This window comes from Neoarius graeffei, chromosome 5 (genome assembly GCF_027579695.1).
Source record: "Neoarius graeffei isolate fNeoGra1 chromosome 5, fNeoGra1.pri, whole genome shotgun sequence".
Lineage (NCBI taxonomy): Eukaryota > Metazoa > Chordata > Actinopteri > Siluriformes > Ariidae > Neoarius > Neoarius graeffei.
Window position 1 is genome coordinate 103,942,999 of NC_083573.1, and position 26,605 is coordinate 103,969,603.

The 26,605-nt window shown below is 43.8% G+C and overlaps 1 protein-coding gene and 1 non-coding gene across 3 annotated transcripts in view; one reads left to right on the forward strand and one right to left on the reverse strand.

Annotated features, from left to right (window-relative positions):
- Nucleotides 1-26,205, forward strand: part of LOC132887210 (guanine nucleotide exchange factor VAV3) — a 261,559-nt gene extending 235,354 nt beyond the window's left edge. Inside the window, exons 21-28 of one of the 2 annotated variants that reach the window (XM_060922681.1) lie at nt 854-919; nt 1,032-1,063; nt 1,170-1,286; nt 8,894-8,981; nt 13,383-13,485; nt 18,004-18,084; nt 22,563-22,714; nt 22,906-26,205. In XM_060922681.1, the coding sequence (XP_060778664.1) occupies nt 854-919; nt 1,032-1,063; nt 1,170-1,286; nt 8,894-8,981; nt 13,383-13,485; nt 18,004-18,084; nt 22,563-22,714; nt 22,906-22,950 (684 nt within the window). In that variant the 3' untranslated portion in view covers nt 22,951-26,205. The remainder of the gene's footprint in view (nt 1-853; nt 920-1,031; nt 1,064-1,169; nt 1,287-8,893; nt 8,982-13,382; nt 13,486-18,003; nt 18,085-22,562; nt 22,715-22,905) is intronic. The other variant, XM_060922680.1, reaches the window with a different exon arrangement.
- LOC132887271 (5.8S ribosomal RNA) lies at nt 7,400-7,553 on the reverse strand. The gene has a single exon (XR_009654806.1). It is a non-coding gene; the product is annotated as a 5.8S ribosomal RNA (ribosomal RNA).
- Nucleotides 26,206-26,605: the final 400 nt, after the last annotated feature.

Sequence of the window (26,605 nt, forward strand, 5' to 3'; positions counted from 1 at the left end):
AAAAGCCAACCCACTCACTCAGCCTCTTCTCCTTTTTCGGAAAAAGCCAACCCTCTTGCTCCACCTCATCTTCTCTTTTGGAAAAAGCCAACCCTCACGCTCCGCCTCGTCTCCTCTTTCGGAAAAAGCCAATCCACTCTCTCTGCCTCTTCTCCTCTCTCGGTAAAAGGTAAAAACTTCTTCCTGAACCGGTCCCGTTGTTACAGTTCACTGCACAACAATAAGGCATGGGGGTTTTTCTTTGGAAATTCCTGAACGCATGTCTGCACTCAAGCCGAACGGCAATGTAAGTAAACGGAAGCGGACTCAACTCAAGCGGTTTGTTTGTCTTAAATGACGTCACGCGCCGAGTGGTCACGAAAATAGCCGAACAGAAATTCGCCACGATCCGCGCTAACTTATTTTAATTATTACTTATTAGCGATACTTCTTGGGACCAGAAGAAAATTACAGAGGGTTTTTTAACATATAAAGTTTCAAATGTGCATAAAATTAAAACCGTTGCCTAGGCGCTTTAAAGAAATACTTTACTGTTTTGTTTGTTCAAAACAAAAAAGTATCAATTAGTCTTTCACATAACGCGAGCTGGATTCTACTCATCATTTCAAAATTTAAACGGAATAGCAGGAGATAGCAGGAAACATTGTTCTAACATGTTATTAGTCTCTTCTCACTACTACTTAATGACTTTATCACCTTAAAAAAAAAAAAAGAGTTGTTAAGTGAAGGAATGTTCTGCGTCACCTGTTTTCTCACTCTAGACAAACAGCGCTGCGTGCAAACATTTGCAGAATTTTCGAAAACAAGTCAGTCAGCTGAACTTAACGTAATTATGCTGATGTCATGGTTGCAGGGCAAAGTCTTGTCGACGAGAGAGGTTGGATTCTTCCCAAGCGACGCTGTGAAGCCTTGCCCGTGTGTAAGTGCGAGTTCTTAATTGTTTTAGTTAGTAAGCGTGTAATATTACATGCACTGCACGTTATTATATTAATATATTTTTATTTCACGAAAAGTTCTGTCTTTTTTTTCAGGCAAAACCAATCAACTACTCTTCTCAGACCTGGTGAGTCTGAACAGCCAGGTCTTACCGTATATTGATGCTTTGTGTGTACATTTTCTAACTTTTCTGTACATCATGGCCATAATGACCCCTCTGTGAACCTGGGCAGGTTTGCGGGTAGCATGCTGCGAGTGCAGGCAGAGGAGACACTTCTGAACAGGCAGAACAGCACGTACCTGGTGAGGCATCGAGGCCACGACAGTAACGAGTACGCCATCAGCATCAAGTGAGTCAACATGATTTACACTTCTCTAACTTGTGTAACACGATATACACTTTTCGCACTGTGTGTGTGTGAGAGAGAGAGAGAGAGAGAGAGAGAGAGAGAGCAGGTTAACAGCAGCAGTTTGTGCAATGCGAGACTGCGAGGGAGGGAGTTTGACTAACAAAATACAAGCGTAAGATTTCCTTGAACAAATATCATTTCCAGGACTTTTACGTCATATGTTTGCATAAGGGTGTGTGAGAGAGTGTGTTTGTGTGTGTGTGTGTGTGTGTGTGTGAGAGAGAGAGAGCTTGCCAAGAAAAACACCTTTTGAGTATTTGGTGTCAAAAGTTTTGCGCTGGAGCTATAAGGCTAATGTCAAGGCAGAGACCCTCCAGTGCCAGGACCTGGACCTAGGCAGTCTCCTGTCCCAGTACGAACCAGGCCCTTAAGGTGTATCGGGTGGTGCTGATTTTCATTTCTGTAGCCCTCGGCTTCTTGCTTATTACATAGCCAGGGTTACAGTGGGGGCTGGTCAAGAGCTTGACTCCCTACTCACATCTGCATCACAGTGCCTTGCCTGATGGCAGTAGGTACCATTTTGATCATGGTCTTTGGTATGAACTGACCACAAGTAGAACTCACAATCTCCTGGTCAAGAGACGGACACGCTAACCAAGGCTAATGTAGCGAACAAATAATGGAAGCTTACACTACCGTTCAAAAGTTTGGGGTCACCCAGACAATTTTGTGTTTTCCATGAAAAGTCACACTTTTATTTCCCACCATAAGTTGTAAAATGAATAGAAAATATAGTCAAGACATTTTTCTGGCCATTTTGAGCATTTAATCGACCCCACAAATGTGATGCTCCAGAAACTCAGGCCCTGTCCACACGGCAACGGATTCAGGTGAATCTGATAAAATTGTTTATCGTTTCGGCCTGGCGTCCACACGGCACCGGCGTTTTGGGTGCCCCAAAACGATATTTTTTGAGAACGGGTTCCAGAGTGGAAAAATCTGGCAACGGCGCCGTTGCGAAGTCGTCTGGATGAGTAGAACGGATTTGTTTACGATGACGTCACAACCACATGACTAGAACAAGCAGCACTCTCGCTGTTTTGTATGAACCACTGCATTGCATTCACTTTTGTATACAGCTTTTCTTTTAAATAAACAAGTAACTGAACCATTTCTTGAATTTCTTTTTTTTATTGGATAAGACTGCTTTTCAAAATGTTCACACACAATATAAAAAGTTATATAAATGATATAAAAATGCTTTTCAAAATGTTCACACACAATAAGAAAATTAAGTTATATAAAACTATGCACACTAATAAAACTAATTTGTACACACAGAAGGCACGATTTCCTCGCGTAGTCACAGCCATCTTCTTCTTGTTGTTGTGTGCTTGTTCCTGTGAGTGCTTCACGCCGGGTAGAAGAAGGGGTTTACGCGCATGCGTCCTACTTCTTCTATTGTTCTGGTGTCTCCGATGGGACCGTCTTACAGCGCACGTAGAGGTGTGGCATGTGTATTGCATCGTTTTCAGCAAGCGTTGTGTTGCCATATGTACCTGATATTTTACTGATCCGTTGCCCATGTGGACGCGATATTTTTTTTAATAACATCTCGTTGCCGTTGTTGTGTGGATGTAGCCTCAATCTGCTCAAAGGAAGGTCAGTTTTATAGCTTCTCTAAAGAGCTCAACTGTTTTCAGCTGTGCTAACATGATTGTACAAGGGTTTTCTAATCATCCATTAGCCTTCTGAGGCAATGAGCAAACACATTGTACCATTAGAACACTGGAGTGAGAGTTGCTGGAAATGGGCCTCTATACACCTATGGAGATATTGCACCAAAAACCAGACATTTGCAGCTAGAATAGTCATTTACCACATTAGCAATGTATAGAGTGCATTTCTGATTAGTTTAAAGTCATCTTCATTGAAAAGAACAGTGCTTTTCTTTCAAAAATAAGGACATTTCAAAGTGACCCCAAACTTTTGAACGGTAGTGTATAACTTCCAGTTTAGCATCACGTAAACCTCATGGCTAAAATGTGGCAAGTTTAAAGCGATTAACCAGGAAATTCTGAAATTACGGGGTTATGAAATGTCATCATTATACATTAATACAAGATGAGATGTTCCAGACAAAAGAAATTAAGCAGACTTCAGCTTAAAAAAACATGTTAAAGTTGTAACATTCCGTTGGGCCATTTACCCAGGCGTGGCCGTACCGGATTAGTCAGATATGGATGTATTAGGAGATGAAAACAAGGGTGGCGTTGCATGACATAGGATTCAGCAAGACAGCACACCGTGTCACGCATCAAACAGGTGGAAGATAAGCAGGTAAATATCCATGGATCCATTATCTGGAGCCACTTATCCTGTCCTACAGGGTCGCAGGCAAGCTGGAGCCTATCCCAGCTGACTATGGGCGAGGTACAACCTGGACAAGTCGCCAGGTCATCACAGGGCTGACACAGAGACAAACAACCATTCACACTCATATTCACGGTCAATTTAGAGCCACCAGTTATCCTAACCTGCACGTCTTTGGGGAAAACCCACGCGGACAACATGCAAACTCCACACAGAAAGGCCCTCGCTGGCCGCAAACCCAGAACCTTCTTGCTGTGAGGCAACAGTGCTAACCACTACACCACTGTGCCGCCTGCAAGTAAATATATATTTTTAAAATAAACAGGCAATACTTTAATTTGATTCTTTTTCTAATACTGCATCGCCATAATTTTTGTGGAGAAATGCAAACAAATTGACCAAGACCATAATACGCTAGACCATGGGTGTCAAACTCTGGCCCGCGAGGCAATCCCAAATGACTACTCGTCGGATTTGTGTATACAGCGCATTCACCGCTAATACTACAAATCCCATAATGCTCTGCTGTTGTTTTGGCGCGTCAATCAGGACAGGACCCAGAAACGCAGTAGGACGTCCAAACGTTCAACAAGAAACGGACAGTTGCCATCGCGACTTCACGCTACAACTTTCACCGTGCTACCCCTTCCCAAAAATGGTGAAAAGAAAGGCAGAAAACCGGAGCTTTCTGGACAGCTGGGAGGAAGAATATCTGTTTACATATGTAAAAGACAGACCTGTTTGTCTTGTTTGTGGAGTTTGATGAACTAGCATCCAAGAAGAGATGCCAGGTATCTGGCTTGGGCACATCAGATTAGATCAGTGTGTAGCAAACTGAGCAATAATTAACCTTTTCTTTATGCACTTTTTCTTGCTACTCCGAGGCATGGGCTTGAATGGTTGATTGATTTATTATTGTTGTTTTATTTTTAAAATGATTAGCCTGTGGGGCGGCACGGTGGTGTAGTGGTTAGCGCTGTCGCCTCACAGCAAGAAGGTCCGGGTTCGAGCCCCGTGGCCGGCGAGGGCCTTTCTGTGTGGAGTTTGCATGTTCTCCCTGTGTCCGCGTGGGTTTCCTCCGGGTGCTCCGGTTTCCCCCACAGTCCAAAGACATGCAGGTTAGGTTAACTGGTGACTCTAAATTGAGCGTAGGTGTGAGTGTGAATGGTTGTCTGTGTCTATGTGTCAGCCCTGTGATGACCTGGCGACTTGTCCAGGGTGTACCCCGCCTTTCGCCCGTAGTCAGCTGGGATAGGCTCCAGCTTGCCTGCGACCCTGTAGAAGGATAAAGCGGCTAGAGATAATGAGATGAGATGAGATGAGATGATTAGCCTGTGGAAAAAGTTTATTTTGATATTTAAATCAGAAGGCTGCAAATAGAAAAGAGGCATACGATCTTTATTTAAATTTCATTTAATAAATTAATGCCATTGATGTGTTTTTTTTCATTTGAAATTCGATTTAGCATGTCTGCACTATCGTTATATATTGTATAGTAATAAGCGTTGCTTGTTCCATATTCAATGTTAAAGCAAAACTTGTTTGGGTCCATATTAAAAGGTTCATTTGTTCAATGTTGGCCCGCGACTTTGTTCAAGTTTTAAATTTTGGCCCACTGTGTATTTGAGCTTGACACCCCTGCGCTAGACCATAATATTATACTATAGTCTAGTTGTCACAACAGAAGGACTCTCAGGTGCACTCTGGACAGCGCGTGTTCCAAACTGACTCACATACGTGCTGCGAATGACACACACCTGCACAGGAGTAAGGTGCAATCAGCGCGCTTAAATAAGGACTCAGAATGCAGACTTACTTTGCGAAGTATTGTGTTGTTGTGAGACATTACTAAGCCTTGTTTCCTGCTTTCAGTTTCCTGTTCCTCGTTTTTGACCCTGCGATATTCTGTTTGTGCCTCACTCGACCTTTGCCTGTTTTACCGTTCACGATATCCGCCTGTGGATTTGGACCGTTTGCCTGTTTGCACTTTATTTATAATAAAGATCTTCTGCACTTGCATCCGTCTCCAGCCGTCCCTGACAGAACACTTACAGAATCCAGAATCTATAAAGCTGCTTTGGGACAATGTCTATTGTTAAAAGCGCGATGCAAACAGACTTGACTTGACTTCGCCCCGCTGACACTCGTACAGCATGCACTTGCACACCTCCGCTGTGCTCGTGGAAAATGACATCACACCACACACGATGGGGTTACGGCGGCCTCCCTGGCGAAAAACAGGCCCGTCTATTTTCATCACTTTACTGGGTATATATCGTTAAGAACAAATTCAACATGCAGCTTTTTTATAAAGGACAGACATAACAACCGACTTTTAGCTCGATCTGTTTATTTGCGAGATACTGCATTTCCTTTAAGATTTCAGTGCAAAATATAACCAGCCCCTGAACTGATTCTCAACAACAAGGCAACATTTAATACTTTCTGTTTTACCTTCGCTTGATTTATGTCATCCTGGTTAATAATTATATACCACGCACTATAATCCCGACTTCACTCATCCGATAATAACTGCACATTACCTTTGAATAAGGTTTAAATATGTCATGTGCACAGGTGTGGCTGCCGTGTGAAGGCAAACTGCAGGATCTGTATATTGTGTTGGTGGCAAAAGACGGTCTAATGGGGAATAAGTGACAGTGTGTATGTATTTATAAAACCTTTCTCAGTAATCACACACCTCGATTCAATTCAATTCAATACAGTTTTTATTTGTAAAGCACTTTTAACAATGGACCTTGTCAGAAAGCACCTCTCGGCCCCGCCCCGCCCCACCTGCCTTTCTGTGCCCGACACTTCAGTTTCTAAAATAACTAAACATTAATAATAGACACAATCATACTAAGTCTTAGCTCTACTGTTCTTTGGTTCTTTGTGACGCTTCCTCCCTCGTGAGCCTGATGCTAATTTTGTCCTTTTTTGACTCATTTTGCAGCTGCAACTCAAAGGCAGATATAGTAGCTAGTTTCGGAGGCTAGTGCGTGTGTGCTGTCATCTTCTATCCTGTATTGGTTACATGTATCACGTCGTGATAGTCATTGACTGAGAGTATGTTGAGTGTTATTTGTCGTCGGCTGTCGATCACGAGCGATGATGACTGCTTCATTAGGATGCGCAGATAGGCCGTGAGGCCCGCACCAGAGCAACAGAGTCACCTGCAGCAGCGGTACGAACGGCCTGGCCAAGCTGCCATGGAAATGTCTGGCCTTGTGAGTGCTCGGATACTATTCTCCTCTCCTAACGAAATGCCTTGCACGGTAAGGTAAGACAAGCGATGTCGTGCCCCCATCGTGTTGTCTCTCTGGACCTCCAGACCTCATGCCAATTGGTGCATAAAAGTGCCATAGACCTGACGGGTATGGAAGTTGCCCCGCAGTGACAACTGACTTGCTGAGTGATGCCATCTGTTGGCTATTTGAGTGGCTCTTCCGCATGCCATCTGGTGGTGTACCATTGACCCTGTTGGGTTCATTTGCCACACTGCACATAGCTGGACCTCAGGCAGGTGCTACCACTCTGGGTCAGAATGGACCTGGGAGCAATGGTGATTAAGGGGTAACTCCACTTTCCCCAATATTCAAGTCCTCTCAGACCTGAGACTCACCACCGGTTGCAGTTTAAAGTCATACCCAGGACTAAAGTCATACTAAAATAACACTTTGTTAAGTCTTATTACTGTAACCGTGATGAATAAAATGAGGTTAGTGCCATTGGGATAGCGACCCTCAGACAGCCGTAGCCCCGGGAGGGACCTGGGGCTGCAACGTGCATTCGAAGTGTCGATGATCATTGTGTCCTGCAATTCACATTAGTTCTTGCAGCTGGATGCGTTCTTCATCGACGCACAAGCTGAGTGGTTCACCACTCAGAGTTGTCAGCGCTTTGATTTTCTTTTACAAAACCTTGTCCGCACCAGTAGAGAAGAGGTTGTTTGAATAAAACTACACAGGGAGGATGCCCTGGAACTCCCATAGGCAAACTCGGGGCCATTAAACCTCGCCCTTTTGTCACCACTACACGGGGAGGGCACCCCTGAACTCCCGTAGGCGAACTCGGGGCCATTAAACCTTGCCCTTTTGTCACCACTACACAGGGAGGGCACCCCCGAACTCCCTTAGGCGAACTCGGGGCCATTAAACCTTGCCCTTTTGTCACCACTACACGGGGAGGGCACCCCCGAACTCCCGTAGGCAAACTCGGGGCCATTAAACCTTGCCCTTTTGTCACCACTACACGGGGAGGGCACCCCCGAACTCCCGTAGGCAAACTCGGGGCCATTAAACCTTGCCCTTTTGTCACCACTACACGGGGAGGGCACCCCCGAACTCCTGTAGGCGAACTCGGGGCCATTAAACCTTGCCCTTTTGTCACCACTACACGGGGAGGGCACCCCCGAACTCCTGTAGGCGAACTCGGGGCCATTAGACCTCGCTCTTTTGTCACCACAAGAGGGCGCACTTCCAAAAACAAGTGAGGCTGGGGATGTAACAGCTGTTTATAACGTAGCTGGAGATATGACGTAGCTTGTTTTCTGGATTTTCACGATATTAACTGTAACGAATACAAACAGGTAAATTGTGATGTGGCATTAATGCGTTAATGAATAGCCTAAAAATTTATACTCTTGGCAGATTGCTGTTGTTTAAGAGAAATAAACCATTTCAGGAGATCTCATCTCATCTCATCTCATTATCTCTAGCTGCTTTATCCTGTTCTACAGGGTCGCAGGCAAGCTGGAGCCTATCCCAGCTGACTACGGGAGAAAGGCGGGGTACACCCTGGACAAGTCGCCAGGCCATCACAGGGCTGACACATAGACACAGACAACCATTCACACTCACATTCACACCTACGCTCAATTTAGAGTCACCAGTTAACCTAACCTGCATGTCTTTGGACTGTGGGGGAAACCGGAGCACCCGGAGGAAACCCACGCGGACACGGGGAGAACATGCAAACTCCACACAGAAAGGCCCTCGCCGGCCACGGGGCTCGAACCCGGACCTTCTTGCTGTGAGGCGACAGCACTAACCACTACACCACCATGCCGCCCATTTCAGGAAATGCTATTATAATTAAATCATCACAGCAGTGCAGCGTGGAGCATTTTCCTGGAACAGTACAATCATCTCATGTGTTATTCCGTTCATGATTTAATCCCTGATGTGACAGTAATTCTGAATCTAAAGCACTGTTTCATTCCCACATTACAGGTTTAACAACGATGTGAAACACATCAAGATCTTAACCCGAGATGAATATTTCCAGATCGCGGAGAACAGGAGGTTCAGGAGCATCATGGTGAGTGGAAACACTGAGCAACACACAATAATGAACAAACACGTCCACTTCCTGTGAAGCTACACTGCTGAAATGACGATGGCTGTCAGTACTGGATTGTGCGGATAAATCACGGATTAACAACGTGTCATCGTTGATAAGGCAACGCTGTAACTTTTAGCTTTCTGATGTTTTCAGGACACGGGTTTACACTTTTTTTTTTGCGGTTTCATGGTAACATGATCATCTGGGCTGTGCTGTATGATGATGAGATTTATCCTGCGATGGTCAAAAAGCGTCTATCGTTTTATATTATGCTGCCTGTTATTTGGGATGCGGCCACCGCTGCAGTTGTTTCAAATGACAGGCTGCTAGGCGCTAGGCCTCGTTAGCATGGACCTGATTATTAGCTACGGATTAGCGGTCAACTTTTTCCTTCAGCCGAATTATAGCTAAACATGTTATTTGTTAAGATAATTAACAGTTATTCCACGAAAACGAGTCGTACATGAGCTGATAGCTGATGGGGCACGTAGCAAAAACAAAAATCATAGAGTTTTTATTTCGTCCTCAGTTGGTTCAGCAACACGCGCCGCCATTTTGTTTTTCTCTACTCAGGGTATATGAGCTGATATCCTAGTAGTAGAGTAGCCAATCAGAGCGCGTGATTGCTCATATCCAGTGAACGTGGACAGAATGATTAATGTTGTTAAAATCAGGACGTGTGAAATAAAGATTCTCATTATTATTAATGTTATTATTTCGGATCGAAACATTTGGCTTTGATAACTCGCTGGGTTTTTTTTTAAACACGGATTCTACCGTCGTTGTGATCAGCAACCTTCTCGAAATCAGGAGCACTTACACCGGGTTTATACTTACTTTCATTCTATTTTTAATCGTTCAGATTTTGATAGTCTGGAAATAATGCATTCTTGATTTTTAAAAATAAAAACAGATTTATTTATTCTTTGAATTTGCAGAAAATGTGCGATTATATTTAAATGACCCATATCGGGATATGAGACTTTGATCGTATCGTCCAGCCCTATGACGAGCCGCTCACTCCGCCGATGTTCCGCAAGATCCTGTAGTTGATTATTTTCCTATAGCAGCACTCCCTGAAGTGTTTAAGGTGTTTACTCCTGATGAAACAAGTCGTTTATAAATAACAGCGTGAGCTGTGAAACTAGTGCACAATTAAAAGTGAGTGATTAGCGCCCCCTAGTGCCATGCATTCTCTTTTTAATGGCGTGTGTGTGTGCGTTGTTGTTGTTTTTTCTGAAGTTCATGAATGTAAACGTCCCTGTGATTTCCACGAATCCCGACAAACCTGTGAACGTTTAATCGCAGATAAATGTTGTACGGGACAACATTTTAAATTAACACGTACACACTGTATATTCATACACAAGTACAACCCCGATTCCAAAAAAGTTGCGACAAAGTACAAACTATAAATAAAAAAGGAATGCAATAATTTACAAATCTCAAAAACTGATATTGTATTCATAATAGAACATAGACAACATACCAAATGTCAAAAGTGAGACATTTGAAATTTCATGCCAAATATTGGCTCAATTGAAATTTCATGACAGCAACGCATCTCAAAAAAGTTGGGACAGGGGCAATAAGAGGCTGGAAAAGTTAAAGGTACAAAAAAGGAACAGCTGGAGGACCAAATTGCAACTCATTAGGTCAATTGGCAATAGGTCATTAACATGACTGGGTATAAAAAGAGCATCTTGGAGTGGCAGCGGCTCTCAGAAGTAAAGATGGGAAGAGGATCACCAATCCCCCTAATTCTGCGCCGACAAATAGTGGAGCAATATCAGAAAGGAGTTCAACAGTGTAAAATTGCAAAGAGTTTGAACATATCATCATCTACAGTGCATAATATCATCAAAAGATTCAGAGAATCTGGAAGAATCTCTGTGCGTAAGGGTCAAGGCCGGAAAACCATACTGGGTGCCCGTGATCTTCGGGCCCTTAGACGGCACTGCATCACATACAGGCATGCTTCTGTATTGGAAATCACAAAATGGGCTCAGGAATATTTCCAGAGAACATTATCTGTGAACACAATTCACCGTGCCATCCGCCGTTGCCAGCTAAAACTCTATAGTTCAAAGAAGAAGCCGTATCTAAACATGATCCAGAAGCGCAGACGTCTTCTCTGGGCCAAGGCTCATTTAAAATGGACTGTGGCAAAGTGGAAAACTGTTCTGTGGTCAGACGAATCAAAATTTGAAGTTCTTTATGGAAATCAGGGACGCCGTGTCATTTGGACTAAAGAGGAGAAGGACGACCCAAGTTGTTATCAGCGCTCAGTTCAGAAGCCTGCGTCTCTGATGGTATGGGGTTGCATTAGTGCGTGTGGCATGGGCAGCTTACACATCTGGAAAGATACCATCAATGCTGAAAGGTATATCCAGGTTCTAGAGCAACATATGCTCCCATCCAGACGACGTCTCTTTCAGGGAAGACCTTGCATTTTCCAACATGACAATGCCAAACCACATACTGCATCAATTACAGCATCATGGCTGCACAGAAGAAGGGTCCGGGTACTGAACTGGCCAGCCTGCAGTCCAGATCTTTCACCCATAGAAAACATTTGGCGCATCATAAAACGGAAGATACGACAAAAAAGACCTAAGACAGTTGAGCAACTAGAATCCTACATTAGACAAGAATGGGTTAACATTCCTATCCCTAAACTTGAGCAACTTGTCTCCTCAGTCCCCAGACGTTTACAGACTGTTGTAAAGAGAAAAGGGGATGTCTCACAGTGGGAAACATGGCCTTGTCCCAACTTTTTTGAGATGTGTTGTCATGAAATTTAAAATCACCTAATTTTTCTCTTTAAATGATACATTTTCTCAGTTTAAACATTTGATATGTCATCTATGTTCTATTCTGAATAAAATATGGAATTTTGAAACTTCCACATCATTGCATTCCGTTTTTATTTACAATTTGTACTTTGTCCTAACTTTTTTGGAATCGGGGTTGTATACTCAGCGGCCACTTTATTAGATACATTGAACTGTAACTGAATTAATAATGCAGCAAGTCACACAATAAACATCTATATAACAACACTTGCATTAAATAAATAAATAAATGCTGTATGCCTGTTACACGGTAGCGTATACAGTATAACGATGCTCGAACAACGTCTAAAGTATTATTGGTTCACTGTCTAGCCTAGCTCACCCTCTAGATTACACTCACCGGCCACTTTATTAGGAACACCTGTCCATCCACCTGCTGTTCTGTTTTCTGCAGTTCTCTAATCAGCCGATCCCTTGATGCATCAAATCACGCAGATACAAATCAAGAGCTTCAGTTAATGTTCACAATGTTCAAACATCAGAACGGGAAAACTTGTGATCTCACAGTGTGACTTTCTTTCATTGTGGCGTGGGTGCTGGATTGAGCCAGATGGAGCATGAAGGTTTGAGTATTTCAGGAACTGCTGATCTCCTCCTGGGGTTTTCACACGCAACCGTCTCTAGAGTTTACACAGATAGAATGGTGCCAAAAACAGAAAACATCGAGTGAGTGAGCGAGCAACAGTTCTGTGGGTGGAAAGTAAACAAACGCCTTGTTGATAAGAGAGGGCGGAGGACAATTTTTGCCAGGAAGGATATAGTAACTCACATAATCACTCTTTACAACCGTGGTGAGCAGAAAAGCATCTCAGCATGCAACAGCAGAAAGAAGAACACATTGGGTTCCGCTCCTGCAGCCAAGAACAGGAACCTTAGAATCAACAGCAGGTTCCTATTAAAGTGGCCGGGGAGTGTGTGTGCTGTGCAGTATGTATGCAGGACTTGTTTATAAAGCTGAATCTCCGTTACTGTTAAAAATAGATTCTTGTATAATAAAAGCCTCTTTTAGTCAAGACTTTATGCAGGAATATTGAATACGATATTAAGTTTTTCATTAACTTGTCTGTAATATTGTACGTTTTACGCCGCCGTTATTGCCTCATCTGTTTTCCTTTTAAGAGGTTTCGCAGAGGCGGCTTTTTAACGTTGTTATGTCATGCGCAGAGCGAGCCGCTTTTGTCATTTACTTCTGAAAGCACTTTTAGATTTGATTTCACAAATGCCATTTAAAGAGCGTTATTAGATTGAGAATGAGGCCGTCTTATCGAATTTGCTCATTTTTGTTCTAAGTGTGTATTTATTTTCCTGAGCTCAGAGTCTGGGCCTCACTACAGAGAGCTGGGCTTATTTTATTTCAGCACTAATCGAGGGCTGTGTCCTGAACGCCAACGCTCACTCTGATGAGTCGTGGCCATGAAGTTCAATTACAAGAACACAATATCGATATTTTTAAATAAACAAAAATAGTAGGTTCTGACGTATGGATCATAATGTAAGTGTGTGTGTGTGTGTGTGTGTGTAGGAGCTGATTGAGTACTATAAGCATCACTCTCTAAAGGAGGGCTTCAGGACCCTCGATACAACACTGCAGTTTCCCTACAGAGAGCCAGAGAAAGGAGGGAGTGGTGAGTACACACTACCCCTACACACTACCCCTACACACTACCCCTACAGACTTCACCTACAGACTTCACCTTCACACTACCCCTACACACTACCCCTACACACTACCCCTACACACTACCCCTACAGACTTCACCTACAGACTTCACCTTCACACTACCCCTACACACTATCCCTACACACTACCCCTACAGACTTCACCTACACACTACCCCTACAGACTTCACCTACACACTATCCCTACACACTACCCCTACAGACTTCACCTACAGACTTCACCTACACACTAACCCTACAGACTTCACCTACACACTAACCCTACAGACTTCACCTACACACTATCCCTACAGACTTCACCTCCACACTATCCCTACACACTATCCCTACACACTACCCCTACAGACTTCACCTACACACTATCCCTACAGACTTCACCTCCACACTACCCCTACAGACTTCACCTACACACTATCCCTACACACTATCCCTACACACTACCCCTACAGACTTCACTTACACACTACCCCTACAGACTTCACCTACACACTATCCCTACACACTACCCCTACAGACTTCACCTACACACTATCCCTACACACTACACCTACACACTACCCCTACAGACTTCACCTACACACTACCCCTACACACTACCCCTACAGACTTCACCTACACACTACCCCTACACACTACCCCTACAGACTTCACCTACACACTACCCCTACAGACTTCACCTACATACTATCCCTACACACTACCCCTACAGACTTCGCCTACACACTACCCCTACAGACTTCACCTACACACTACCCCTACACACTACTCCTACACATTACCCCTACACACTACCCCTACACACTTCACCTACACACTACTCCTACACACTACCCCTACACACTACCCCTACACACTACTCCTACAGACTTCACCTACACACTACCCCTACAGACTTCACCTACACACTACCCCTACACACTACTCCTACACACTACCCCTACACACTACCCCTACACACTACCCCTACACACTACCCCTACACACTTCACCTACACACTACCCGTACAGATTTCATCTACACACTACCCCTACACACTACCCCTACATACTACCCCTACAGAATGCCCCTACACACAACCCCTACACACTTCACCTACACACTACCCCTACAGATTTCACCTACATACTACCCCTATAGACTTCACCTACACACTACCCCTACAGACTTCACCTACACACTACCCCTACAGACTTCACCTACACACTACTCCTACAGACTTCACCTACACACTACCCCTACAGACTTCACCTACACACTACCCCTACACACTACCCCTACAGACTTCACCTCCACACTATCCCTACAGACTTCACCTCCACACTACCCCTCCACACTACCCCTACAGACTTCACCTACACACTACCCCTCCACCCTTCCCCTATGCGCTTCCCCTATACACTACCCCTACACCCTGCTCACCTGTCACTACCACCACCATGCTTCCACTGAGAGCAGTAAGAATAAGAAGTGAAAACAATCTCCACCACTGAGTTTCTTTATTACGCAGTTACACAGTAAAGTTATTCAGTCGTGTTACGCGCCTGATCTAGTCGAGTTCATGTATCGTGGTGTGTATCGCGGTGTGTATTGCGCTGCTGTGACAGGAGGCCATCGTCATTGTTACAGCGCAGTTACAGTGGAATACAATCGGAGAAATCTCAAACAACAGAAAACAAAGCTTCTTTTCTCACTCGCCTCATATAAATGAGGACTCCACCACCACAGAGCAATTGATGCAAACGCTGGACTCAAAGTCCCACAATGCACTGCAGTTATATGACGCTCAACTCGTTAGCAGTGTGTTAGCGTGAAAGACGAAGCTTTGAAAGCTGATCTGATGGCCAGACGGAAGGACTAAAGTGCCACTGCATCACTCTCTTTAGGTAGAGATGAAGCAAGGGCTAAATGATCGAGTGGTGAATGACCTTCTCCTGTCTGCTGATAGTGGTTCACTTAACATTCTTATTCTCCTCGACTTATCTGCTGCATTTGACACCGTCAATCATGACACACTCATCTCCCGTCTGTCAGATATTGGTATCACAGACAATAGCCCTCCACTGGTTTCAGTCCTACCTCACCAACAAACGACAGTTTGTCACACTAGGTCCACATAAGTCCTCCATGTCCTCTGTTACTTGTGGTGTCCCCAAGGGGTCTGTTCTTGGGCCCCTCCTCTTCTTTATATAAATTCTGCCCCTTGGCCAAATTATTCGTAACCATGGTCTTAACTTCCATTGCTATGCTGATGACATCCAATTACATCTCACTACATCCTCCCCCACTGACCCCCCCTTCCCTCAATTACTGTCTATCAGACCTAAAGTTGTAGATGCAGAATAATTTTCTAAAACTTAATACAGATAAAACAGAAATCATGCTTATCGGCTCCAAATCTTCATTGTCCAAATCTTCTAGCTTTAGTCTTAAAGGAACAGTCCACCGTACTTCCATAATGAAATATGCTCTTACCTGAATTGAGACGAGCTGCTCCGTACCTATCCGAGCTTTGCGCGACCTCCCAGTCAGTCAGACGCAGTCAGACGCGCTGTCACTCCTGTTAGCAATGTAGCTAGGCTCAGCATGGCCAATGGTATTTTTTGGGGCTGTAGTTAGATGCGACCAAACTCTTCCGCGTTTTTCCTGTTTACATAGGTTTATATGACCAGTGATATGAAACAAGTTCAGTTACACAAATTGAAACGTAGTGATTTTCTATGCTATGGAAAGTGTGCACTATAATGACAGGCGTACTAACACCTTCTGCGCACTTCGGCAGTGCATTGATACGGAGCTCATATATCAATGCGCTGCCGAAGCGCGCAGAAGGTGTTAGTACGCCTGTCATTATAGTGCCGACTTTCCATAGCATAGAAAATCGCTACGTTTCAATTTGTGTAACTGAACTTGTTTCATATCACTGGTCATATAAACCTATGTAAACAGGAAAAACGCGGAAGAGTTTGGTCGCATCTAACTACAGCCCCCAAAAATACCATTGGCCATACTGAGCCTAGCTACATTGCTAACAGGAGTGACAGCACGTCTGACTGCGTCTGACTGACTGGGAGGTCGTGCAAAGCTCGGAGAGGTACGGAGCAGCTCGTCTCAATTCAGATAAGAGCGTATTTCATTATGGAAGTACGGTGGACTGTTCCTTTAACATCGATGGTGCACTTGTTAAATCTTCATCTGTTGTCAGAAACCTTGGAACACTGCTTGACCCCTTATTCAACTTTGATCCCACATTAAATCCCTCACCAAGACCGCTTTCTTCCACCTCCGGAACATCGCCCGCCTTCGCCCCATCCTTTCCACTAGTCATGCTCAAACGTTGGTCCACTCCTTCATTATGTCCCGCCTAGATTATTTTAACTCCCTTCTCTTTGGCCTTCCTACTAAATCCCTTCAAAGATTACAATACATTCAGACCTCTACAGCGAGACTCCTCACCCATACCAAACCATCTACTCAGATCACCCTTGTTCTTTCTCAGCTTCACTGGCTACCTGTTCTGTCCCGAATTAAGTATAAAATCCTACTACTCACCTTCAAAGCTCTCCATAACCTTGCTCCTTCTTACTGTACATCTGTGACCTTCTGGCTCCTTACACTCCATCCCGCTCTCTCAGATCCTCTAGCTGTAATCTCCTTGCTGCCCCCCCCCCCGCGCACCAGACTCTCTACCCTGGGTGGCAGGTCCTTCAGCACCATGGCCCCCAAGCTCTGGAAGACCCTTCCTCAACCCCTCCGTGACTGCTCTTCTCTTCCTTTCTTCAGATCTCATCTCAAAACCTTCCTGTTTCATGAACACTTCTCCTCCTCCACCACTGCATAAACTTACCACTCTTTAGCAACTTTTTTTTTTCTTGTGTGTTCTGTTTCTGTTGACCTAAGGCACTATATAAATATAACTTCTCATCTCATCTCATTATCTGTAGCTGCTTTATCCTTCTACAGGGTCGCAGGCAAGCTGGAGCCTATCCCAGCTGACTACAGGTGAAAGGCGGGGTACACCCTGGACAAGTCGCCAGGTCATCACAGGGCTGACACATAGACACAGACAACCATTCACACTCACATTCACACCTACGCTCAATTTAGAGTCACCAGTTAACCTAACCTGCATGTCTTTGGACTGTGGGGGAAACCGGAGCACCCGGAGGAAACCCACGCGGACACGGGGAGAACATGCAAACTCCACACAGAAAGGCCCTCGCCGGCCCCGGGGCTCGAACCCGGACCTTCTTGCTGTGAGGCGACAGCGCTAACCACTACACCACCAAATTATTTCATGAGAAAATAATAACGTGGGACACAAATACAGAGTTTATAGGTGCATGAGTCATTGCTTTGGCTTTACTGCTTCGCATTCAACTTTGCTTCTCATCTTCTGTCTCTCTCTGTCTTTCTCTCTGTCTTATTCTCTCTATGTCTGTCTGTCTCTCTCGCTCTCTCTCAGCTCCATTGCTGTGCACTCTTTCTTTAGTTTCTCCAGCAGGCTGCAGCTTTGTGCCCCCCTCCTCCACCCCCTTCTGGTCAGGTAGTGTTACTGCTTCATTTCTGCCTCCATCTGCTACTCATTCTGCACCAATCCGTCCTGTGTGTGTGTGTGTGTGTGTGTGTGTGTGTGTGTGTGTGTGTGTGTGTGTGTGTGTGTGAGACGACATCAGGCCTGTCTGATCATGTCTTCTGCTATAACACCCCTTCCTCTGCAACACACACAGTATCAGTATAAACCCAGTTCTCATCGCTGCTGCACTCTCAGGCTACTGCAGTTCCGTTTGTTATAAACTTCTGATGAGACGTTTTAAAATCGAATCCCGACTACCAGCTGATGTCATAATGGAGGACACAGCAACCGACCAATCGGCAGCTTCGCTCTGAACCAGCTGACCTCAGTGTTATTGACAGAGTTGTAAAAGCTTTGCTGATTTCCTTCGGACTTGTGCGTATGTTGGTAAGCACCATTCGGCTGGAAATGACCAAGAATGTTCACGGTTCATTTATGCTTAGCCACGCCTACAAAACCATAAAAGGCAAAGAGAGCTGAAAATGACAGAACAGTGAAAAAGTGGCTCCTAAACATGGTGTGTGCTAAATGTTCTAGTAAAGCAGCTCAGCCACCGCAGCGCATCAACTCCTCCTCCTCATTTTATAGGGTGCCATTACTTTTTCCTGATTGAGGAAACGGATTTATGGAACAAATGAGGCACGATGATGTGTTCCAGTGTTTTTGTTCTAGCGCGTACACACACACACACACACACACACACACACAGCCTTTGAGCCTCAGTACACCGAGTGTGTGTGTAATGCATGTGTGTCGTTTTTCTCCCTTTCTTTCTTCCCTCTTGTGAACGGGTTCTCGGTGTGAAATGCGATTAACCCAGAGAATAAAAGTGCCTCACTCTCTCAGCGCTTCTGAATCTGTAATCAAAACAGCCACGGCTCTGATTGGACTCGGCCCAGATTCACTAGAATCACTCAAGTGGAGTGGAAACACAGCGGCGGGCCATCTCACACACACACACACACACACACACACATACACACACACTCTCTCTGATTAAAAGCCCCTCAGGGAGGTGCAGTTATCCACACACACTCTGAGGTGGAAGTCAGCATAAAGATAAATAGCGATTTGAAACAGATTTGTTTGGAATAAGTGATGATGGAGTGAATCTGTGTTCCAGTCGTTCCATGGCTGTGTCCCAAACCACTCGAGGCCTACTCAGTGGACTTTTCAGAAAACAGGCAAAATCCACTTAATCCAGATTTCAGGAACATTTTCAGGTCTGATCACTAACAGAAGGTTCCAGAATATTCATCACGCACTTGATGTTTTTTATTGCCTAGTTTCTAGTGTCTCAAATTTTCAGTTTTCGTTTGTCTCCAGTGTCAGCGACTTATTAATGTCCTCTCGTTTCCAATGTCCACTAGTTTGTAGTGTCCCATATCTGTGTCACTTAGTTTCCAGTGCCACCTTGATTCAAATGTCCCCTATTCTCCAGTGTCCCCTTAGTTTCTAATGTCCCCTAGTCTCAAGTGTCCCAGAGTTTTCATTGTCCCCTAATCTTGAGTGTAGTTTATCTTGTTTCTATTGTCCACTAGCTTTCAGTGTCTCAATTATTTTCAATGTCCCCTTGTCTCAAGTGTCCCAGACTTTTCATTGCCCCCTAATCTTAAAGGAACAGTCCACCGTACTTCCATAATGAAATATGCTCTTATCTGAATTGAGACGAGCTGCTCCGTACCTCTCCGAGCTTTGTGCGACCTCCCAGTCAGTCAGACGCGCTGTCACTCCTGTTAGCAACGTAGCTAGGCTCAGCATGGCCAATGGTATTTTTTGGGGCTGTAGTTAGATGCGACCAAACTCTTCCACGTTTTTCCTGTTTACATAGGTTTATATGACCAGTGATATGAAACAAGTTCAGTTACACAAATTGAAACGTAGTGATTTTCTATGCTATGGAAAGTGCGCACTATAATGACAGGCGTACTAACACCTTCTGCGCGCTTCGACAGCGCATTGATATCTGAGCTCCGTATCAATGCACTGCCGAAGCGCGCAGAAGGTGTTAGTACGCCTGTCATTATAGTGCCGACTTTCCATAGCATAGAAAATCGCTACGTTTCAATTTGTGTAACTGAACTTGTTTCATATCACTGGTCATATAAACCTATGTAAACAGGAAAAACGTGGAAGAGTTTGGTCGCATCTAACTACAGCCCCAAAAAATACCATTGGCCATGCTGAGCCTAGCTACATTGCTAACAGGAGTGACAGCGCGTCTGACTGACTGGGAGGTCGTGCAAAGCTCGGAGAGGTACGGAGCAGCTCGTCTCAATTCAGGTAAGAGCATATTTCATTATGGAAGTACGGTGGACTGTTCCTATAAGTGTAGTTTATCTTGTTTCTAGTGTCTACTTGCTTTCAGTGTCTCAGTTTCTTTCAGTCTCCCCTAGTTTTCAATGTCCTAGACTTTCAGGTGTCCACTAGCTTTCTGTGTCTCCATTAACTTCAATGTCCTCTAGTTTCTAGTGTCCATTAGCTTTCAGTGTCTCAATTATTTTCAATGTCCCATAGCCTTAAGTGTCCCAGAGTTTTCAGTGTCCCCTAATCTCAAGTGTAGTGTATCTTGTTTCTAGTGTCCACTTGCTTTCAGTGTCTTAATTTGTTCATTGTCCCCTAGTTTTCAATGTCCTAGAATTTCAGGGGTCCACTAGCTTTCGCTTTCTCGATTATTTTCAATGTTCTCTAGTTTCTAGCGTCCATTAGCTTTCAGTGTCTCAATTATTTTCACTGTACCCTAGTTTTCAATGTCCTCTAGTCCCCAGTGTCCCAGTCTTTTCAGTGTCCCCTAATCTTGAGTATTGTCTATCTTGTTTCTAGTGTCCACTTGCTTTCAGTGTCTCAATTTCTTTCAATATCCCCTAGTTTTCAATGTCCTAGAATTTCAGGTGTCCACTAGCTTTTGGTGTCTCAGTTTCTTTAAATGTCCCCTAGTTTTCAGCATCCTTTTGTTTCTAGTGTCCACTTGCTTGCAGTGTCTCAATTATTTTCAATGTCCTATATTGTCAGGTGTCCACTAGCTTTGGGTGTCTCGGTTTCTTTCAATGGCCCCTCGTTTCTAGTGTCCATTAGCTTTCAGTGTCTCAATTATTTTCAATGTCCCCTAGTTTTCAATGTCCTCTACTTTCCACTGTACATGAGTTTTCAGTTTCTCTTAGTTTTTAGTGTCCCATATCTCAATGTCAGTTATACCCCTTTTCCACCAAATCAGTTCCAGGGCTGGTTCGGGGCCAGTGCTGGTGCTGGTTCACAACTCGTTCAACTTGCGAGCCAGCTGAGAACCAGTTTGCTTTTCCATAGCTCACGGTGCTAAGCGGAGCCATGTCATTACATCGCTGTATGCATCAGTTACGTCGCTGCGTTTGCATAAACCTTGGCGCGAATATCCAAGCAACAACAACATGGAGAAGAAGAAGAAGCAACAACAACAATAATAATGGATGACTTCGCGTTTGTACAGCTGCTGCTTCTCGGCGCTTAAAAATGGCGATCTTTCGCGGTCTTGTTATTGTTGTTGGTCTTAACAACTCCGCCCCCCTGCTGACGTAAGTGGTTCTTTCCTCTGGCCCAGCAGAGAGTTGGTGCTAGCCTGGAACCGGTTTTTCTGGCCCCAGAGCCAGTTCTTTGTCAGTGGAAACAGAAAACCCGGTTCCAAACTAAGCACTGGCCCCGAACCAGCCTTGGAACTGCTTTGGTGGAAAAGGGGCATTAGTGTCCAGTACCTCCTTGATTCAGGTGTCCCTGAGTCTCAAATGTCCCAGAGTTTTCAGTGTCCCCTAATCTCAAGTGCTGAGTAGTCTACAATGCCCCATTGTTTTCTGTCCCCTAGTTTCCAGTGTCCACCAGTTTTTCATGTCTCCTAGTTTTCAGTGTCTCAGCGTCCACTAATATTCATTGTCCCAGTTTTCCTTTGTTTCCTTGTTTGCTAGTTTTCTATTTTATTTTATTTTTTTTATCTCAACTGCCCATTGGTCTACAGCATTCCTTCATTTCCTGCCCCCAGTCTCCAGTATCCCCTAGTCTCTGGTGTTCACTCCATCCCAATGTCTTCTCAGTTTCCAGTGTCCCCTAGTCTCCGATGTCCACTAGTCTACAGTATCCCTTTATTTCCTGTTCTATGTCCCAGTGAGTTCTCTCAAGTGTTTCATTGAGTAGAGTTTTCTTGTTTCTTCTATTCTCTAATGTCCCTAGCTCTCTTACAATCTTACATTTTTTCCTTGTTTCCTAATTTCCACATGTCCTCTCATGCCCTTGTCCCCTTGATTTTTCTTTTTTCCATATATACATACGTACACATACTATGGGCATTTCTTGCTGTCTGTCTCTGTGTGTCTTTTCATCATCAGTTGTCGTCATGATCATGTGTTTCTTCCTCTAGTTTTCATGGTAACCAGTGTCAACATTAACACGAGTCTGTCCATTCTGTATGTGTGTGTCTGTCTCAGTGTTGACTCCGAAGGTGATTGGTGTGGCGATCGCACGGTACGATTTCAGTTCTCGGGACATGAGGGAGCTGTCGCTGCAAGAAGGGGACATAGTGAGGATCTACAGCAAGTCCACAACTAACGGCTGGTGGAGGGGCGAGGTCAACGGCCGGGTGAGTAGAGAAAGAGAGAGAGAGAGAGAGAGAGAGAGAGAGAGAGTTGTAATTATCCAGCAGTTTATAGAATAGCACTTGATCCAGTGCTTGCTTTTATACTCCACTAGATTTTTTTTTTATATTGTACTCTGACAATTTAGTAACAATAACTCTCTCTTTCTCTCTCTCTCTCTCTCTCTGTTGATCAGGTGGGCTGGTTTCCCTCCACGTACGTAGAAGAAGGAGAGGAATGAAAAACAGATCAACAGAAGGAAGTCAAAAGGACATTTTTATGTTTACATGCGGAACTGGACTGAACCATGGACTCGTCCTCTTTTAATCCGAGTCTGAAAAGCTTCTTGAAGTGTCTCAGCAGGGACACTCAGCGCTTACCCAGAATCCTCTGCTGTTAGCAAAGCAGTCACCAGTGAAGGTGTGTGTGTGTGTGTGTGTGTGTGTGTGTGTGTGTGTGTGAGAGAGAGAGAGAAAATGATAGGAAGAAGTAAGAACCCCTACAGGCGTGTACGTCACTGTGTGTGTGTGTGTGTGTTTGACATTGTCACTAATCAGATGGATTTATTGTGTGGATGTTTGTATTTTCTTGTCCTATGTTGTTGCTGCTTATCTTGTAAGGACATGTTTATCTGATTTGAGAGACAGAGGGAGAGAGAGAGAGATGACAGATCAGCGCTCACACACACACACACACACACACTCTCACACACAGAGTGATTCCCACCTCTAGATAGTGCATCCATTGCATTTTTAATCCACTAGCCGATAGTAAATGATTGACAGTCTACACTCCCTGCTCTTATCTGACCCCTTTACAGCCACCACAACCTCCAGCTGGTCCCTTTCAACCCAAACCTGAAGCACAGCTTTTGAGCAATTTTTTTTTTTCAGCATCAGGATCATAACAAGAGTTTCGCAGATATTTATGTGCGCATAAAGCCGTCTCAGTAATTTGCTCACATTGTTGCGTCTCAGAGCAGGACTGTAGTGTGGAGTTGGTGCCACTAGATGGCAGCAGCATTAATGGATTAATAAACTGTCTCATGTCCCCTGATCACATCATGATCCAGTCGCAGCATTTAAAGACACGTCCTCTTTTTAGTTTCTCCCAGTAGCCTTGTACACTAAATCCTCATCCTGCTGCAGTACAGACCTCAGGCTTCAACTTCGTACTGAGTGGTTAGAGACATTACAGATCAACACTGCTGTGATTTTAAAGGGGAGCTTACACATTCTAGAACATTCCAGAATGCTGACCACTCCCAGGAACATTCCAGAACACCATTTTAACAACCTTCTAGGACACTGACCCAGCCAGAACACATCCCATTTCAGAACCTCTATAAACTCTTACTCATTCTGGAATGTCCCAGCACACCAACCCATTCTAGAATCTCTCTAATACAGGTCTCAATCTAGAACATCCCAGATAACCAACCCGTTCTAGAATATATAACACAGACACATGCTGGAACATCCCAGATAACAAACTCATTGTAGAACCAGTATAATACAGGCTCATTCTAGAACATCTAAGATAACCAACCCATTCTAGAACCTCTATAATACAGACTCAATCTAGAACATCCCAGATATCCAACCCGTTCTAGATTCTATAATACAGACACGTTAGAACATTCCAGATAACCAACCCATTCTAGAACCTCTATTATATAGACTTAATCTAGAAAAATCCTAGATAACAAACCCATTGTAGAACCAGTATAATACAGGCTCATTCTAGAACATCTCAGATAACCAACCCATTCTAGAACCTCTATAATACAGACTCAATCAGAACATCCCAGATAACAAACTTATTCTAGAACCTATAATACAGACATTCTAGACATTCCAGATAACCAGCCCATTCTAGAACCTCTATAATACAGACTCAATCTAGAACAACCTAGATAATCAACCTATTCTATAGCCTATAATACACATTCTAGAACATTCCAGATAATAAACGTACATCCCATTAAAGAACCTCCATAAACTCTTACTCATTCTGGAATGTCCCAGCACACCAACCCATTCTAGAACCTCTATAATGCAGACTCAAACTAGAACATCCCAGATAACAAATCCATTGTAGAACCAGTATAATACAGGTTCTTTCTAGAACATATCAGATAACAAACACACTTTAGAACCTCTATAACGCAGACTCAGTCTAGAACATCTCAGATAACAAACACATTATAGAACCTATAATACAGATACATGCTAGAAAATTCCAGATAACTAACCCGTTTTAGAACCTCTATAATATAGACTCAGTCTAGAACATCCCAGATAACAAACCCATTCTAAAGCATCTATAATACAGACTCAGTTTAGAACATTCCAGATAACCCACCTATTCTAGAACCTCTATATAACACAGACTCATTGGAGAACAGCAGGAAGATCCAACTCATTCTCGCCAATTAATGAACAGCAATCTGTTGTAAAACATTTCAGGATCCTGATCCATCCTAAAACATCTCTTTGAACATTTTAAAATCCCAACTCGTTCCAGAACGTGCTGCAACACCAAAGACATTCTGTAATATTTTAGTATGCTGAACTGATACCAAGTTCCAACTTAACAACCTTGTAAAAGCTTCTAGAGGTATTCCAGAACTCATCCCATTTCTGAGACTCTGTAAACTCTTAGTCATTCTGGAACATCCTACAGTAGATAACCAAGTATTCTAAAATCCTGATCCATCCCAAAACAACCTGAATCATCAACTTGATCTTAAACAATCCAGCACACTGTCCCGCTTTATAGAACATTCCAGATCTCCAAACCAAAACTCCAACTATTTCTCCTCCCGCATTAAAAAGCGCTGTTGCTTCATCTGCTATCACCTCGATACCTCGATATTCCTGAGCTGAGAGTTTAGCTAACTGACTTACAAACACAAAGAGGGGAATGCATCCTGATTGGTTAATCCTGTGTCAGCCAATCAACTGTGATAAGAGTTCATATCTACCCACAATTCCATGCGTCTACAGAATACGTCAGTCTGTCGTTTCAGACATGTCCGTACATGGCTCTCTCTCACTCACTCATTCACGCTCTCTCACTCTCTGTACTTGTGTGAACTTCCTACTGTGTGATAATGGTGAGCAGAGACTGATGAAATCCTCCCACGATTCTGTCACACACTTCTGTGTGGAACAGTTGAATAGATTATAATAACATTATGTCGTCATGGCCATGTTGCGTGCTACGTGTTTTTTTTTTTTTCTTTGTATAATTGTACATTTGTAACCATTCGACCAACCTGTTAAAGCCATGAACAGCATCAGAAAAGCTGTATTGTCTCTCAAGGACCTTGAATATTCCTTCGGTACTGTTGTTCACTGACGCCAAAGATGTGTATGTGTTTATGTGTATGTATGTGAGCCACAGTGGCCTGTGCAATCCTGAAATACTGCTGTGTTATACTGTACATACCGTATGTAGATAATGCACAATAAAGTTATATTGCTTGTTTTTATTTTATGCTTCCTTCTTGTCTCCAGTGATGGTGGTCTTTAAAGGATATGGGACATGAAACATAAATGCACGCTATATCAGTTTCTTTCCATTAAAAATATGAATTAATTGCATCAACAAATACAAAATCATCTATTAAATTCAGCAAAATCGTTATATTCGTGATGATTATATGGCATTTCTGCTCGACTTCCGATATGCATTTTTTGCAACCGGAAGAGCCGCTGTCACGTGATCATACGTCACAAAAACTTTCGGGCACAGCACAAGCGGGTAGATGAATATGGAGAAGTGGATGACAAGAAAATTGTTTTTATAGTCTTTAAAGTACATTGGACATCATACATTGAACATCATGGTGTATTGTGCTGCTTATGGTTGCAATAATTCCAATGGGAAAT